Source organism: Ursus maritimus, unplaced genomic scaffold, assembly GCF_017311325.1.
Source record: "Ursus maritimus isolate PB19 unplaced genomic scaffold, ASM1731132v1 scaffold_12, whole genome shotgun sequence".
NCBI classification, from domain to species: domain Eukaryota; kingdom Metazoa; phylum Chordata; class Mammalia; order Carnivora; family Ursidae; genus Ursus; species Ursus maritimus.
The window spans coordinates 25,795,989-25,814,629 of record NW_024423564.1 but is presented as its reverse complement, the minus strand read 5'-3'; the positions used below and the strand labels follow the sequence as shown (position 1 = coordinate 25,814,629).

At 42.2% G+C, this 18,641-nt stretch overlaps 1 protein-coding gene across 1 annotated transcript in view; it reads right to left on the bottom strand.

The window, feature by feature from the left end:
* Window positions 1–257: 257 nt before the first annotated feature.
* The window catches only part of ALG14 (ALG14 UDP-N-acetylglucosaminyltransferase subunit), a 108,826-nt gene continuing 90,442 nt past the window's right edge, over window positions 258–18,641 (bottom strand). The window contains exons 4-5 of the mRNA XM_008697685.2: window positions 5,669–5,741; window positions 258–385 (exon numbers count right to left, since the gene is read on the bottom strand). Of these exons, the coding sequence (XP_008695907.2) occupies window positions 273–385; window positions 5,669–5,741 (186 nt within the window). The 3' untranslated portion in view covers window positions 258–272. The remainder of the gene's footprint in view (window positions 386–5,668; window positions 5,742–18,641) is intronic.

Genomic DNA, 18,641 nt, shown 5'->3' with positions numbered 1-18,641 from the left:
ACTGAGTGTGGAGCCCAACACCGGGCTGGATCCCATGATCCCGAGACTATGACTTGAGCTGAAAACAAAAGCTGGATGCTCAGTTGACTGAGCCACCCAGGCACCCCTAGTCAATAGTTTGAAAAACTTGCTTTTCTGGTTACCACAGGAATGTCTCTCATTGTAAAAAATTTCAAAAAGCAACATTATAAAAATATATAATATAAAAAGTTACTTTCCAGTATGGCCAGCCCCAAAGAAACAACCAAAATTAGAGAAGAAAATTTTAATATCTAAATCTCTTCCTCCAAAGGGGGAACAGAGTAGATGGAACGGCAAGTCCCTTCACCCGGCTCCAGCAGCCCCGACGGACTTGGGGAGACTTCTTTCCTCGGTGGCCCGTAAGCTCGGGGCAAGCAGAAACACAGCTGAACGTAAATATGAAGCAAAACTCTAGCCAGAAGTTCTGACGAAGCCTTTTCTCCCCCTGCCCTGCTAATTTATTTCCATGAGAAGAGGCCAAAGACATTTAAAATGAGGATTGTTCTGGAAAATCCAGGCTAGATGGACACCAGATGTATATAGGGAATCGGGGCACACCACAGTAAACACTCAGTAGTTGTCTGCTCAGTGAAGCAACGAACACTCTGTACTGACCTTTAGAAAATCAAACCAAAACAGTCCTGTACAACATGCCCGCCTTCACAGGTTTTCAATTTATCTTTTTTTTTTTTTTTTAAATACACAGCAAAGGGAAAAGTCGCCAAGCGTTTCTTGGCTGAATTCTTCTATTTTGCTTTCAGTTTGTGCCATTGCAGTTCCTGTTATCATGGCTGGAGGTGCACTGAAGGGCAGCAAACCCCGGGGGTATCTGAGGCCGCGCTGAAAAACTCAGCCCAGGCAGCAGAAGATATTAATAATGGGATGTCAACACAGCGCACACGCAGGAAACTCCAGGAAAAGAGCACAAACATAACCCTGGAGCGAAGCACTTTTTGGAAAGGCTTTACTCTAAGAGGATGGCAAGGGTTTTACAAGGGCTGGGAAGAAACGTATTTAAGTTAACAAAGCTCTTTATTGAGTGTTTACTGTGTTTTACAACGTGCTTTACATCTATTAACTTGCTTCATCTTCAGAACAACCCTATAAAGAAGTCACAACTAGAATCCCCACCTTACCAATGAAACAACTGAGGCACAGAGAAGCTCGGTAAGTTGCCCAGGACGGCAGAGATGGAAGTGAGGCCCGGGCATGGGCTGCGCCGCCGAAGGGAATGGAGAGGGTACAGACTTGCAGGGACAAAAAGCGCGGCACAGGGAATCCACCAACAGTACTGCGATAACCTTGTGCGGTGACAACACTTAGTGTGATGAGCATTTTGTCGTGTGTCCATGTCAAATCACTGTGGGGTACACCTGAAACTCCTATAATACTATATGTCACTGTATTTCAATTGAAAAAAAAAAAAAGAGGCTAAACCCAGGCGGCCTGGGCCCAGAGCCCTGGCGTTCTGGCGTTAAACCCCTCCGCTCGGCTGCCTGTCAGAGAACAGGGAAACTTCATGAATGTCTGGGTTGCTGACTTTTAGGTTGTGTAGGTTGATCCCCGCCCCTGCCCCCCAGATAGGAGGTGAACAAAACATATCAGAAATGTTGACAATATGACAATAACATGTTAACAAGTCCTTACGCTTTCTTCTCACTAAAACATGAATCACTGATTCATTCGTTCGTTCTCAAAAGCACTGACCGAGCTCCTGCTCTGGCACGACAAGTGCCAGCCCCTGTCGGCTCTTCAAAGTGCACAAAGCACCATCCTACCCAACAGGGTGTCCCGTGACTTTGGGGATCACACGTCTTGAATCTCAGTCCCGCCACCTACCAGCTGCAGGACTTGAGGCAAATTTTTTCACCTCTTCGAGTTGTTTCCTTCCAGAGAAAAGAGGTATGGTGCTCACAGGAGAAGGAAAACACAATATCCACTTGAAATTATTTTTCTTTTGCTGCCTGCAAGCCCGATGAGCTTATTTGTGCCTCGACAAACCGCTGCTCCTATGGTTCTGTCTTTGGTTTCAACCCCAAAATGGTTTATTTTATCTCTCAAACTTATATTCAAATGATCACATTTGATTTATTTTGCATGTCAGTCTAACCACTAAGCATATGTCATCACATCACTTAATTTATAACAGAACATAAATTTGCTGTGTCGGCTCTGCTGGCGAAAACAGAGTCTATACAGCACAGTCATCCACCAAAGAATTTACAGTAACAATAATAATAATAGTCAAGAAACTCAGGAGAGAATTTAAAAAATTAAAAAATTCAAGGCAGGGTTCTGTAAAGAAAGAAAGAAAAGAAAGAAAGAAAGAAAGAAAGAAAGAAAGAAAGAAAGAAAGAAAGAAAGATTTCTACCACTATCTAAAAATTTTTTTCTATCTTTTTTCTTGCCTCCTGCTGTCCTAAGAGAAGGCTTTACAGATGCAACCCCCCGCCCCCCCCCACATACCATTCGTTTGGGGAAGTGAGGGGTGACTGAACAGGCACAGAAGGAAAGGAGATAAGGTTGTTTGTTTTTTCATTAAATTTCAAGCCTCAGATTGAAAAAAAAATATTGTAAAATAAACTTTAAGTGTAAATTTTGTATCCTTTTTGGGGGGTGGGGAAAGGGTTGCAGAGATTCTAATGAAAGTTATGGACTATCTTTCCAGAAAAGGCATAGATAAATCCTTCAAATTTCAAACCTATCCATGACCCCAGTTTAAGAATCCTTGGCCTAGTCATTGGGGAGAAAATATTTAAAAATATTATATGTAAGATTTCCAGGTACTTTATGTAGGTAATAGTTGCAAGTCAGACCCTTAGTTTTCTAAACCATTTAATACATAATTTCTGTATGGTATAGATTAATTCCCATTTACACCCCAGTAAATTTATGAAAAGTGAACAGGTTTGGTTAAACAAATCTGAGTTTTAGACCGTTGTACCCCCTCTGGAACGGCAGAGGGAAAAGTAAGGAAACCCTTCCATTGTGTAACTGATCATTTCCTTTCATAACTGGACTATGCCTTTTAACACACGCTGCCTTAAATGTATACATTCAGCACCCTTTGTAAGCCAGGACTCACATGGTAGCCCTTGGACACTTTAATTATGTGGACATTCACCTCTAAAAAGCTTTTAGACAATAGAAGAAACAATAGAAGACAATAGAAGAATAAATCCATAAAATCCCTGACACTAAATCAGAACTGTCTTTATTGATATCAAGTTAGAGGTGCCGGATCAGGGGCGCCTGGGTGGCTCAGTCAGTTAAGTGTCTGACTTCGGCTCAGGTCAGGAACTTGGGGTCCTGGGATCGAGCCCCCTGTTGGACTGTGCACTCAGCAAGGAGTCTGCTTGTCTCTCTCTTCCTCTTCCTGTGCCCCCCCCACTCTCTCCCAAATAAATAAATAAAATAAAATAAAAGGAATAAAGAAGCACCAGAGCACTCTAGCCAATGCTGGTATGAAGAATGTGCTGGCGGCTCACCAAAGACATATGGCCACTTACCCCGCTGTTTTTAGGATAGAAATAAAAACCTATCCTGGCTCTTTATGAATCCCTCAGGAGTTCTCCCTCATCTACAGAGAAAGGCAGTGTTCTAAGAAAACTGTTTTTAAAAAATTGTCACAAACGGGAGATTGTAGAAATAATTTGAAACATAGGTGTACATAAAGAGAAAGCCAGAAAGAAAGAGAAAAGAGATTCCACATGAGGGGTCTGGAGTGGCTTCATTAAGCCCATGACTTCAAAACACGTTGAGAGGCAGACAAGTCACTTCTCTAAACAGCATCATGAATGGAGCTTTTTCCGGCAAAAAAAAGCCTTTGGGAGATGATGAGGTCATGACGGTGGAGCCGTCATGAATGGGGTTAGTGCTCTTATAAAAGAGACCCCAGAGAGCTTTCTTGCCCCTTCCTCCATGAGAGGCAATGGCAAAAATATGGCCATCTATGAACCAGAAAGTAGTTCACACCAGATATTGAATTGGCCAGTGCCTTGATGTTGGACTCTCCAGACTCCAGAAGTGTGAGAAAAGGATTTCTGTTGTTGATCAGCCACCCATTGGATGGTATTTCTGTCATAGTAACTTGGACAGACTAAGAAAGAAGATATGGCCCAAATAGAACAGGAACATAGATTCTAATACCATGTCAGCGGCCCCGGAGATAGCACACTTTGGGGAAGGGAAGACCAGGAGTGGGGCGATGGTGCAGTCAGCACAGAGGTGAAAAGCAGAGCATCTAGAGTCCGGCATGTCTGGGTCTGAATCCTGGAGCCACTGCCCAGCGGCTGTCTGACTTTAGGCAAGTCACTGGAAGTCTCTACACCTCAGTATCTTCACTGAGGAAAGGAGTGGAATAACAGTACCTACAGTTCACTGGATTTTGGAAGTTTAATGTAAGGTAATTAGTGCTGAGGGGCACTGTGAGTCCCCAGAAAAGCCTTGCTATAATGATCAATGACTGTGAAGGAGACACTACTGATGAGATTCAGGGCAGGCCACCCCAGGGTGAGTCACTCTGGCATGTTGAGTATTTTGAGTTAAAATTACTTGGGAAACAGCAATTGCAAGAGGGGCACTCTGACCCTCCCCTGTCCTCCTGAAAGCAAGAAATAATGTCCCTATGTGAAGGGTACCCTCCTAGCACCTGGAGGGTAGAGGTGTCCATTGTCCTGTCAGTTCTTTATAAATGTATTCTTTGTCTGAAAGGTATAAAAGCTGCCTGCTTTGGTCCCTACTTTGGGTGTCATAACTTTGGGGCCCATGTACATACTAAATTAAATTTGTTGGTTTTTTTCCCCTGTTAATCTTTGATTATGGGGTGTGTCTGAGCCAAGAACCTAGAAGGGTAGAGGGAAATTTATTTTTCCCCCTACAGTGTTGGCGAGCAAGCCAGGAGATTTCACTAGCTGGGCACGGCTTGCCCCAGGGCTGCTGCTGCTAAGAGATCTTGGGAATTCTGACAAGCACTGGCAGAAGCTAGCAGTTCTTACCATGTTAGTCTCCTGGACTTCGGCCTGTGGGATCTGTTGGAAGTGAGTGGTAAGAGTCCTTTTTAAAAATTTAGACTGGCAGGAGAAAATACCTGTGGAACTATTTCCTTGTGTGTAGTGACTCTGGTGAAGATTCGTTAGCGAGTTCTCTCGTTTTCTATCGATCCTCTTTCTCCCAGAGATGGTCATTGGTTTTTTTTGTCTCTGTCTTTTGTATTGTTTGTCATAAAGGGAAAAACTATGGGTGTGATGAGTTTTTCCTTTGTCTTCTTTTGGCTTTATGACCCTTGACAGTTTGGCTTTATGACCCCTAAGAATATTCCCTCTGGCCTGGGCCATCTGGAAAGTGTACATACTGGTGTGCACCTGGTGTCCAGTTGAATAGACTGGAATTCCGAGACACAAAGTCACAAGCAGCCTTCTCTTTGTAGACTGTGCCAGCTTTCAGGGGAGTGCTAAGCGGTCCCAATCCATAAGGGGCCTCTGTCACCTCAACCTTCATCATCTTGTTAGTTCTGGAAAAGTCCCATTCTAGTAGCACTTGCCCTGTATCACAGATTAGTTTTTCTGTGAGAGACCTGGAGACACTGTTTTCACAATACAATTCTTACTACCTGTGACAGCAAAGGTCTTTGCTTTCTTAGGCTTACCCTGGGAGTGACCTTTCTGGATCCTGTGTGGACTGCATCTTTGGCACTCTCCTTCGGGGATACCTCTTGCATCCTAGTGAAGCCAAAAACAGGTTTATTGGTTTTAGTGGCTATTGGGATGAATAGATCCTACTGGTCAATGGCCAGTCAGTGGACCTTTTGAATTTGAAGAACTTCTGTATTTGAAAAAAAATTTTATTTTATTTTATTTTTTTAAAGATTTTATTTATTTATTTGACAGAGATAGAGATAGCCAGCGAGAGAGGGAACAAAAGCAGGGGGAGTGGGAGAGGAAGAAGCAGGCTCATAGCGGAAGAGCCTGATGTGGGGCTCGATCCCATAACACCGGGATCACGCCCTGAGCCAAAGGAAGATGCTTAACCGCTGTGCCACCCAGGCGCCCCTGAAAAAAAATTTTAAAGAGCATTGATCCTAAACAATTGTTTCATTAGTACCCATGGAAAGACCAAATTAAAAAGTGGGTACTAAGCAGCAGAATGGCTAGCCCTGGGGACTCCTTTAACTAGATGAAAGAGCAGAAATTAAACTTACAACAAAATTAAAGTCCACCTTCCATGTAAATTCCCCTTCTTAAAATCTGGCTCTCTCTCTTCTCAGCAAGGAGGCTAACTGCCCAAACTCCTCCACCTTCCCCAGAAAATCCCTTAAACACCAAGCTGCTTATTTTAACTTCCCTTTCCCTACTACATATACAGAGAGCACTCAGCCTAATCTCTGCCCACGGTCTACAGGTTACTCATGTAAATGCTGGAAGCCAGAAAATAAATTCAGTAGAAGTGCCTGGGCTGGACAATAAGGCTCATTTTGCTGGGTTCTATAATCAGGCTTTGCAAGCTTCAGGCCCTTCTATGCAATATCCTTTGTGGGTATATTCAAGGCCCCCACCCAAAGAATTCAAGTCCCCTAGACAGCAGAACATTGAAATCTTTTGATTTCTATCTTAGTTGGAAATTTTCTCCCTGGTATAAAAAGGCAAATTCAAAACAGTACGGTTGAGTGAGCAAATTAACCTCTAAGTGTTTTAATGAAAAACGTTATGCAATTCTTTGAACATAGTTTGCAGGAATGCACATTTAAAAAAAGTTTCAAAATCAATAATTCTTGGGGTACCTGACCGGCACAGTCAGTGGAGCGTGTGACGTTCGATCTCGGGGTCATGAGTTTGAGCCCCACAATGGGTGTAGAGATTACCGAAAAATAAAATTTTAAAAATTTAAAAATTAAATTAAAAAAAAAAGAATTATTGATTTTTAATATGTATGTATGTATGTAATCTCTACACCCAACATGGGGCTCAAACTCATGACCCCGAGATTGAGAGTCATATGCTCCACTGACTGAGCCAGCCAGGCGCCCCAAGAACTATTGATTTACAACTTAACTCTTTAGAAAAACAAAAGCATAACTCTGAAAGCAACTCATAAATCTATTTAGATCCTTTCCTATTAGCCTTCAGACATCTGTAGATACTACAAAAATCAGGACCTCTGAAGTACAATTGTGCTACACTTAAGAAGAAAAAAATTTAGATAGCAATTACCCTAGAATTCGGATAATGGAGAAATATATCTAAATTCCTAGAAGAAAACTTGCATTCTTTCTCTGTGCCTTGAAGATGTAAATCTTACATGACTTTGAAATGTAAACACCCCAGGAGGTAACTAAAACTCACTGGAGACTGGCGGGTGGGGGGGGGGGGAAGAGGGGAGGAAAGAGACCTTTTTAAAATATAGATGGCTGGAAAGGCTCTCTTGCCCAAACTTTATAGACTATAGCCTTCTTGAGATTACTTCTCAAGGACGAATACAAATCTTAAGAGTCTTCTTCACAAAGAGTAAAAAGCTTCAGTCATCTGAATGGATAAACTTAACTTATTCCAACTGTTATTTATAAACTAGTGAGTTTTGTACTGTTATACCTGATTCATAGCTAAAATTTTAAAATGTAAGATAGCTGTGTTTGTATGTATATGTGTGTGCCTTCAAGATACGGTAACTTTTCTACCTCCAAATGGTATTGCCAAATTATTTTGTAAAAGAGCTCTGTTTAATAGGCTTAAAAATAAGCACTTTTGAATTAAGTACTTCTAAATCTCAGAAATATAATAGAAACTAACCCAAATGTTTTTCAAGTTCACATTATCTAGGATAATTTTTAGTAAATAAAAAGTAGTTTAAGTTTGTTGGTTTAATTGATACAGACATGTATTATACTTTTAGAGTTATCAGCATTAAGTAGAATAATTTAATTTTATCTAGGTTTTCTAAAAGTCAAAGAAGCTCATGTTATCTCCGTTACAAGAATTTGTCAGCAAGAAGAACAACTTAAGATGATGGCTAACTAATGTCTCAGGAAATCTTGAGGAGTAATCTAAGCATAATTGTTAAGAACAAATGAACTGAATACATGTAAATGAGTCTTTAGGTGCACGTTTTTGCAATGATTATTTTATGGTATGTTTGCTTAAACAGTTTTCCAGTCTCTTTGGTAACTTCCACCATCTTAGTTAAATTAGATGATGGGAATTCACTCGACGTCTGGAGCATTTCCAAAAACAATAAAATATGGAAACACTAATTGCTAAACAAGTCCACGTTTACCTACTTTTGACCTCTTATTACAAAGGAACTAAGGATATTTGGGTTATTAGTAAACATGTCTTGTGCCACATTAAAAAACTCTGCTATAAGGAAATGTAGGTTTCTAGAAATTATGAAACATATTCATAAATTTGCCAATCTAAAGAATGCTGGCCTAACAGTTCACAATTGCTTACTTCTTAGTTTTCACTAGAAATTAAGGCTTTTTAGGGTTAAGAATTCTAATTAATATATGGAATTAAAGTTACTTGAAATACTAAGGGAAACAACTCTGAATGCAAGGAATGTAGGATATATGGTTTTTTGGTGAGAAAAGGTATGGGGAATGGAGATGCAATTTTTTGTTAAGGGAAAAGAAAGCAGTTGTCCTAAAGTAAAGCTTATTATTTCCGAGTGGGAGAGATGACAGGGGACAAATTAAAATGGACAAAGAAAGTTGTAGGAGGTTTGTGAAAAAAAAGGATCTTGGGAAAGGAATTTAATGTGTGATCAAAATGAATGAAACTGAATGGATTTGTTATAAGGGTTTTAAAAGAAAGCTTTACTATCAATAGTGTACTTATGTGACAGTAGAACTTAGTTTTCCTTCAGGTGTTAAAAGGACAAAATTTGCTTGGACTTTCAATTTGCCCCTGATAAGGGAGTGTAAAAGCTTTCTCCTTACCTTTTAAGTAATCTGCCTAGAAAGCAAATATTTTGTGTTTTAATGTTCCAGTCTCTGATTACTTACAACAACAACAACAACAACAACAACAACAACAACAACAACGGAGTCTTCTCTATTAAAAGAGCTCAGTTTTACTTAAAACTATTTAACTTTTGGTATTTGCCTGAGAAGTCTTTGTCACCATGGTGAAATGGATAACTAAGCATTGTTTCACAGTGACCTATGATCCTATCTGACCAAATGTTTTAAAACCTCTTTGATATTTTTAACAAAATTTCCCCCAGATTCTAGACGAAGTCTATTTGACCTCAAACAAACTTTGGGAATTTCCAGAAGGTTCCTGGGACAAGTCAAAGGATTTGTTCTCTCTCCTAATAAAGACAGAGATGTTACACTAATTAGCCTTGTTATCTTAAATTACATGGGAAGCATTGCCAAATCAGTGGTGATAAACCTTCCTAGGTTATGTTATATGGGTGAATGTTTTAATATAAGTGTTCAGAAATTATATAAAATTCCTAAAATTCTGATATGTCCTAGTATAATATTATCAGTCATGAGTCTAATTATCTTAAAATGGTCCACGGCATAAACATAACCAAATTTCCTCATCAATTGCATTGTTATGAACTCTCATCAGATCTTTAACTAGGGACATTTTTAAGTCTTTTGTCATGTATAGATGGTTACTGTTTTACTCTGATACTTCTGCAAATATATTTCATCTTCAGAGAGGTTCATGGAAAAGACTCGGACAAGTACTCTAGAATCCAGGTTTCTGATGACTTTAAGGTCATCAAACTGAACTGGGTAAGAATTTCTAGAACTAACAGAAAAACTGGATTTAAGCTACAGGAATTAATTAAGTGGGACTGAATGAATTGAGGAGAATAATTATAATTTTTTATGACATTGTTTGAAACATTGCTGATTTTTAAAAATGTTTTGTCCTTCCAGATTTAAAGAAAACGTTTCCTCTTTTCTTGTAAGCTAACTATGCCTTGGAGCAGCAATTTGGTAAAATACACCTTTGGGAACAAATATGACACATGTATCTTTTTTCCCCCACTTCATCCCCCTAGAATTTGGAAACTCTCAGTGAGTATTCTTATATTCTCATGCAATACAGTTATTTATATGGGTTTGATAAGAATTTGTTCTCCTTGTAACAGGACACTGGAAGCATTGGTTATACTGCCAAAACATTGACTGGAATGTCATGTCTGAGAGAGACATGTATGACTCAGATATGATCAGACAGCTTTAAGGAACTAAGGTTGGCTCTATGGAGTCAATAAAGTCTTGGGAAAATTGGCCTGGTACCTTGCTTACAGTGTTCCTGGCAGTCTTACCAGGGGAGTAAGGAAGGTAAGATGAATTTACTTTCATGGAATCATAGAATCATTAAGAAAAAAATAAAGCCAGAAAGTTCTTTAAGAACAATAAGTACTCACCTCTTGTTTATATGTAACACTAAAAAAGAAGATTAGTAATTAAAATCCTCCCTCCCCCCCCCCCCACCCCCCAGGCTGTCTTTGGCTAGATGCAAACAGAAGAAGCAGCTGAGACCAGGTGGGATTACTCTGTGCAGGAAAGGATGGAACGGAAAGTCCACTGCTGTATCCTCCAGCACCAGGAACAGTCCTGGGAGGCAGCAGGCATGTAATAAATATTTGTTAAATGAAAATAGACTTGGAATAGCGAGAAATCTTGAAGAGTGTGGCTCAGAAAAAGAAGGGGTGAAAAGATTTTTTGTTTTGTTTTTGTTTTAAGGAGAGAAAGAAACAGAAAAAGAGAATTGGGGCAGCTGGTAAGGGAAGAGGGAATTTGGGGGGAAAAGGAAGTGTTTAAAGGAAATGGTAAGAATGTTTTGCTGGCGATATGTGATGCAACCCTGCTCCCCCTCATGTTCAGTAGAAACGAACACTGCCATTCAAAGCTTTTGGAAGAGTATTAGGGGGTTTTGGCATGTGACAATGCAGGCAGCTGACCTCCAGGACAGGCGCTGAGCCTCAGAAGCTCAATTACATTTGTGTTGGATCGAGATGAACAGAGAGGTCAAAGGATTTGCCCATGGACCTAATTAATGGCAGATCCAAGACTAGAACTCGGATCTCCAGATTCCTATTTCACTGGCCTTCCCATAAATTGGCATGGGGCTTAGTCGGCTGCCATACTTATTCAGTTTCATGTCAAATAAGTCAGAATGTGGTCAGGACAACACATTTCTGGCTGCCCACACACTGGGCCTGTGTTCACAGATGTTGCACTAGGGCTGAATATCCCCAGATTCTAGCCCTGCCTTGACTGTGTTACCATCTGTGCAGCCTTGGGAAAGCCACGGCCTCTCAGAGCTTTATTTTCATCATCTGAAAAATGGGAGCTAAGCCTCCTCTCTCTCAGTGCCTTTGCAGGATCAAGTGAAATATTATAAAAACTGCATGTACAACAGGATGTCTGAGACACATGTTTAGTAAGTAGTTATTTCTATTATTATCTGTTACACTTGCCAGCATGGGATTTCTGTGGACATATCATGGTTTCCTTTTTGCTATTCCCCGAGCCAATGGTTCACAAGAATTCAGTAGTTTTTAAAAATCTTCTTTTCTTTCGTTATGTTATTCATAATCAAAATAGAATTTTTAAAACCATGCAATTAACTTTATACATAACTCCTTAACTCAGAGATATCCATTTTAAACCTTTTATATATTTGTAGCCCTTTTAAAACTTTGCATCTATTTACATAGAGTTTCAAACTGTGCTCATAATATACACTTGTTTGCATTATTTCAAAAAACTTAATATAACATTTTAAGCATTTTTCTATGCCATTAAATATTCCTCAACAATATGATTTTTTAGTGACTGCACACTAGCCCACTGTCTGGACATATAATTTATTCATTTTAGATGGTGTCTGATTTTTTTTTCCCATTATACATGGTACTTTGATAAAGCCCTTTGTGTGTATACTCTTAGTTCTCTGTTCCTCGTCTGTAAAGAAGCCATACTCCAAACTACTTCACGTGGCTATCGTGAAGGTCAGGCGAGGAAGTCCACGTAGAAGATGAAGAATCATGCCTGGCACATAATAAGCACTCGACACTGTTAGCTACTACTATTACTATTGACGGGAGATATTTGTGGTTAGTACCCAAACAGAACTAAATCGAGTGCTTGATATTAAGTACATCAAATTATGCACTCTAAAAATACTCTAAGAATATTTTTATAGCTTTGTTGAGAAATTTGCTTTTTCAAATTACCTAGAATTTGCTGGATGCTTCATTATGAATAGTAATTGAAAGGATGTTTGTTTAGATTTTATTTCTGTGCCTCAGGATGTCCTTGAAGGGAAGGTGGGGGTCTTCACGCATTAGAAGTGATTTCCTGGTTTTAGAATTGAAAGGAAGTCAACAAAGACCGACTTAGTTGATTGGCCACACGCTTGCTCGACAGGGTTAACATCTAGTTGGGTTACCTTCTTGATAGTCCGTGGCTGCCCCAGCAGCTGTGGGTCAGAAGTTCAGAACAAAAAGTGAAATCCTAGGATTAACTGTCATACTCTTGTATCAACTATTTTTCTGTTGACTCAACTTCCCATGGTAATTGTTTTGGGACGAGGCTTTGCCACCACTGCCGTCGGCTACACTCTCGGTTGGCGCTGGTTTGGTAGTAGGAAGCGGAAGAGCCACTCCACTGGTGGCCCGCGGCTTTTCAGGACCATCTCTGTGTCTCCCGAGAGCCCCGGGGCTGGCGGATTCTGCGGTTTTGCTGGGTGGCAGCATGAAAGGGAAGAGCGTGGAATCGCAAGGACGGCAACTGGAGCCCCGGCTTGGTCACTAACCAGCTGTGCAACTGTGGGCAAATTACTCAAGCTTCTATGCCTCGGTTTTAGTCTCGGTAAAATAGACATGATAATAACAGTAATAAAATAATAATAATAATAATAATAATACATACCTCATCAGGCCCACCCTGAACATTTATAGGACCTCAGCCGAGTATAAATGAACACAGCCCACATCTCCCTTTCGACTTGGGCCCCACTCACACTGTGAGGAGCTTTGTGCAGGGTGTCCACACCCCAACCTGCAGGTCCTGAGCCCTCCGCATGCCCGCCCCCCACTGACCAGTAAACCAGCCTTGGGAAGGTGTACCAGGGAAGAGGCCCAGGCAAGCCCCAGAAGGAGGCTTGGGCCACTGAGGCAGGTGAGGCTGAGGCCCCAGGCAGCCAGAGCTTGGTCTAGAAAGGGAGTGTGGGTCCGGGGGGTCGCATCATCCTGGCCCCACAAAGAGGGAAGTGGCAAGCGGAAGGGTGTCTGAGCATGGGGCCTCTGTTGCCTGGATCTGAGGACTAATTGGGTCGGTGCCTGTCCCGTGCTTAGCGCAGCACCTGGCATGCTGCTGGCGCTCAGTAAATGAAGCTACAATTGTGGTGGCAGGACTGTCACCGGAAGAGAACTCAAGCATGATCTCGTCCAAGTCCTTTACGTTATGTGGCGAGGAAACTCAGAAATATTAACATTAACCACTGTTGAGCACATACAGAACCTGGACCTGGGGCTCTTACCACCCAGCTGCCTTTCCTCTCTCTGCTCTGCAATGCATTCTCTTCAGCAATGTGCACATGTGGGGTCAGAACCACCTTTAATATTCAAGGTCCACAGAGGCGACTCGTGCTTTTCTGAAAAGGGGCAGGGAGTGTGTCCTTGGAGAAAGGGGCACCTTCGGTGGGAGTCAACGCTCCCAGGCCTCCTGTGTATGGCTCGCCGTGTTGATGTTGGAACACCTCAAATATTTACTGAACAATGAGAAGCGTACGGATAAAGAAGAAGGTGACATTCTGTACTTGATAACAGTGTATTGAAAGGCCTCAGAGTGAATATTTTAAGTCAGAAAAACCTATTCTGATTCAGGAATCAGATTCACAGGCTGACTGAATTTCTTTTCATGAGTTAAATACCAAAGAAAAGTAATTTTGAAATTTCCTTTCTTGTTCTCATTGTAAAACCTACTTTGTTTCATTTCATCCACAATAATATATTCTTTGACCTTTTAGCACCTGAAGATTTCTCACTCACTAAAAAAATGATTTCTATTTTGAAAACCTTTTTTTTAAGGTTTATTTATTTAAGTAATCTTGACACCCAACATTGGGCTCGAACACATAACCCTGAGATTAATGGTCTCAAGCTCCTCTGACTGAGCCAGCCAGGCGCCCCAAAACTTTTAATTATGGAAATGGTCAAACATATAGGAAAGTGAGGCAACGACAGGATGAGTCTGGTGTATGAGGCCCCCTGCACCCATGGGCCCCAGCTTCCGCTGGGTTATGTATGACCAGTCCTGTTTCATGCATAAGTTCCCCGGCCTTCCCCACTCTGGCAACGGGTTTGGAGTCAAACCTCACACCTTCTATCATTTCGTTCATAAAGGACTTGTTTTCTCTACGATTTTGGTGCACATTTAAAGCTCACTATCTGGCCACTTCAGATTCAGCTTGTCTGGCTGGGGGAGTCAATGGACCAAGGCTTGGGCCCTTTTAGATGCCTTGCATGGTTCCATGTCCAGAGAATTCAGGGCAAATCAGCTTGAAAATGCAGCCAGCCTCAGGCAGGAACTGAATCAGGGAACATTTTGGATACTTTTTATTCCTTGCCGAATTTCTGCCAACTCTGTATATGGTATTGCCATAAAGGTCTTGTCTCCCCCCCCCTTTTTTTAAGAATGAAACTTCTTTCCCATTCTGTGAGAGAGAAGACTGTCATTCCAGATGCCTTCATCCTCTCTGCGGCTGTTCAGCTTTCCTGCCATTTTGCTCCTGCGCGAGTCTCGGTTTGCATATTCTGGGCTTTGGCAATTCCCCGGGGAACCCAGGGATGGGGAGGGTGGCCCTGCTCAATGTCACTGAAAGATTATTGCACTTCAGTCGGTGGAGTTCAACTGAGACCTTAAACAAGTTCTCTGAGTAGTCACTGAATTTTAAATCATGATCCTATAAAGACTGAGAGTGAAAAAAAAAACAAAAAGAGAATTCCAGTTAGAAAAAAAAAGATTTCACATTTCCCTGCCAGAAATACTGTTCTGATTTTCGGTTGAATGGCTTGGCTATTAATTAAGTTTTTGTGCTCAGCAGCTATCTCGTTTTCTACATTCTTGCTGTTAATCGTCATATATGTGACACATGACTTCTGTTTAAATGCTAAAGTTTATTAGAGTGGAAAAAAAAAGTTATTCAGGAAAGGAAAAGAGATTAGGAACCAAGTCCAACCATTTGCTTATTCATCTGCATATGGTTAAGAGATTTAAAAGAATCCATTGGTTTCTGTTTCACTGCTACATGCAGGCCAAGGAGCAAGGAGAAAAAAAGCCTTTTCCTATCCATGGTGTAGAAATACGTTTTCTTCCTTTTGCCTTGGGGGCGAGAAATCGTTTCCTCTTCTAATATTAAGCTAAAGTAACCAAACTTTGGAGAGACTGGCTCCCTCTGAAAGGTTATTGTTCTGATTACTTTTGCTTTGTAACAAATTCCCCCAGAATTTAGTGGCAGAAAAGAGCAGCCATTTCATCTTGTTCATGGACTCTGTGGGTCAGAAATGCACACGGCACAGCGTCTGAGCCTCAGCCGGCAGGACTAGAAAGGCAGGGAGTGAAGAGAATGGCAGGGCTGGAATCGTCTGGAGGCTTCTCTCCTCGTACATCTAGCACCCTGGATCAAGATGACTCAAAGTCTATACTCGGCTGCGACTGGGAACCAGAACACCCATACGTGGCCTCTGCATGTGGCTTGGGCTTCTCGAAGCCTGGTGGCTGGGTACTGAGAGGCCATCCCAAGGCGGAGCGTCCAGAGGGCAAGCATTTCAAGAGACCACGTCGGACGTGGTCTTGCTGCATTCTAGCGTCCGACGAGCCCCTCAGGCCGGTTCAGTTAGGTTCAAAGGGAGCCACCGGACTCTACCTCTCGACGAAGTCAAGGTCCTATGGCAGAAGGCACGTGGAGCGCCGACCGTGGACAATACAACTGCCCCGGTCGTCTTGGCTCTCGGCCGGCGTGAGGCGGTGTCATGAGGCGTCTCCAGTGAGGAGGTCGGGGAAGGAGGTGTTTCGTGCTGAGACCATCTTCTTCCCCCGGGCCCCCTCACGAGGCTATTGCATCCAGTTCTTCTCAGCTGCTCCCCAGAGCCATGCTTTGTCCCCGACACCATCCGTCTGTGTCCCGTCCCTGGCCGTGGCAGAGGTGGCGTCACGATAAACAAGCACGTCCCCTGTAGCAGCTTCCTGGCGGCTGCGCGTCGTTTTCTGTCTGGTCTTTCCCGGCTGCACACACCCACAAATACATATGGACAGATTCCTTTCCCGCCGGTGGTGGAGAAATCAGGGCTTTTTTTGAGAAATAATTCACATACCATAAAATCCGCCCATCTAAAGTGTACGTACAATTCAGTCGTTTCTGGTATACAGTTGTACAACCACAACCACTGTCTAATCCCAGAACATTTTCATCGCCCCGGAAGGGAAATCCCATCCCCGCTAGAGGTCGCCTCCATTGCCCCTTCCACAGCCTCTGGCAAGAGTCAACTCTCCCTTCTGCCTACGGATTTGTCTGTTCTGGACATTTCATATAAAGGGAGTCATACGATATGTGGTCTTTTGTGACTGGCTTCTTTCACTGAGCACGCTTCCAAGGCTCCTTTGTCCACGTTGTAGCATGTCATGTACCAGTAGTTCATTCCTTCTGTGACCAAGTCATGTTCCGGTGTAGGCATATAGCACATTTCGTTAATCCACTCATTGCTCAGCGGACCTTTGGGTTGTTTCTGCTTTTTGTCTATTACGTAATGCCAGTATGAACATCTGCGTACAAGTTTTTCTGTGCACGTGTGTTTTCTATTCTCTGGCCTATATATACCTAGGACCGGAATGGCTGGGCCACACAGAAACTTTATGTTTAACTTTTTAAAGAACTGCGTGACTGTTGATCACAGCTGCTGAACCATCCTATGTCCCCACCAGCAAGGTATGAGGGTTTCAATTTCTCCACATCCTTGGCAACCCTTGTTATTTTCTGCTTTTAAGACAACTTTTTATGATAGCTACCCTATGGTTGCTGCACTTAGTTTAAGGACACCTTCCTTCAGGCCACTTACATACCATGGGAGTCACGTTGGTTACCTGGAGACACAGAGTTACTCAGCACTTATTATTTGCCAGGCTTTGTGCTAAAGGGACCATCTTAGTTTGGTGCACACAACTCTGTAAGGAGGGACCATCACTATGCCTAATCGACAGGTAAACAAAACAAGCACAGAAGAACTTGCTGGAAAAGTGAGGCAGTTTGGAAATCATGCATTACCTGTATTTAAAAAAATTACAAAACTTGGACACTAAGGTAGGAGTTTGTAGTCCAAGTGAAAGTTTTGGAAAACATTTTCCCCTCTCCCCCAAAACAAAACACCTCTGGCTGATCGTGGTTGGCAGAATTCTCGATGGCCACCAATATTCCACCCCATAGCATCCACACCTTTATAATCCCCAAGTATGGGTGCAGCCTGTGACTATCACCGGCTATCACTCCCCTGATTATGTTACATGAATACCACAAAGAGGACTCTGCAGATGTAATTATAGACACCAAGGGGACTTTGCAGATGTAAATATATAATTATATATATATATGCAGTTGATTTTGAGTTATTTTTTTTTTTAAAGATTTTATTTATTTATTTGACAGAGAGAGAAACAGCGAGAGAGGGAACACAAGCAGGGGGAGTGGGAGAGGAAGAAGCAGGTTTCCCACTGAGCAAGGAGCCCGATGCGGGGCTCAATCCCAGGACCCTGGGATCATGACCCGAGCTGAAGGCAGACACTTAATGACTGAGCCACCCAGATGTCCCTGATTTTGAGCTAATCAAAAGGGAGATTATCCTATGTGTTCCTGACCCAGTCACATGAATCCTTTAAAGAGACAAACAGCAGTAGAGACTCCCTGGCCTTTAAGGAACAGGTCACCACGAGTCCTACAACTGCAAGGAACTGAACTCTGCCGACGACGACCTGAACAAGCTTGGAAGAAGGTCCAGAGGTCCAGATCCGAACCCAGCCATGGCTGTCTCCCTGATTAAAGCCTTGTGAGACCCCGAGCAGAGAAGCAGTTATGCCCTGCCTGGATTTCTAACCTATAGAGCAGTGAGAGACTCGTGTTGTCTGAAGCCACTGAATTTGTGGCCATTTGTTACACAGCAATGAAAACGAGTACATAGATCATGGACTGACTAAAGGCTGATCGAGAGGAAGTTACTGATGTGCCATTACGTAGAGCAGCAGCTCTCCAAATGGAGCCCAGGGAACCCTGGGGGTCCTCAAGGCCTTCCAGGGGTCCGTGAGGTCAAAGCTATTTCCATAATAATGCAAAGATGTCATTTTCCTTTCTCCTGCTCATTCTCTCATGAGCTTGCAGTTTTCTGGATGCTTCATGTGTGAGGATATCATTGCTCTGATAGCTAATGATATGTAGTCCTGTGTATTCTTGTGTTTAAAACGTTTCCCTAATTTCTAATGTGGTAAATAGTGACCAATATAGCCACCATAAACAAAAGTTTGTGGGGTCTTCGATAATTTTCAAGACCGTAATGAGGTCCTGAGACCAAGAAGTTTGAGAACGTTGGTCTAGATGAGCTGT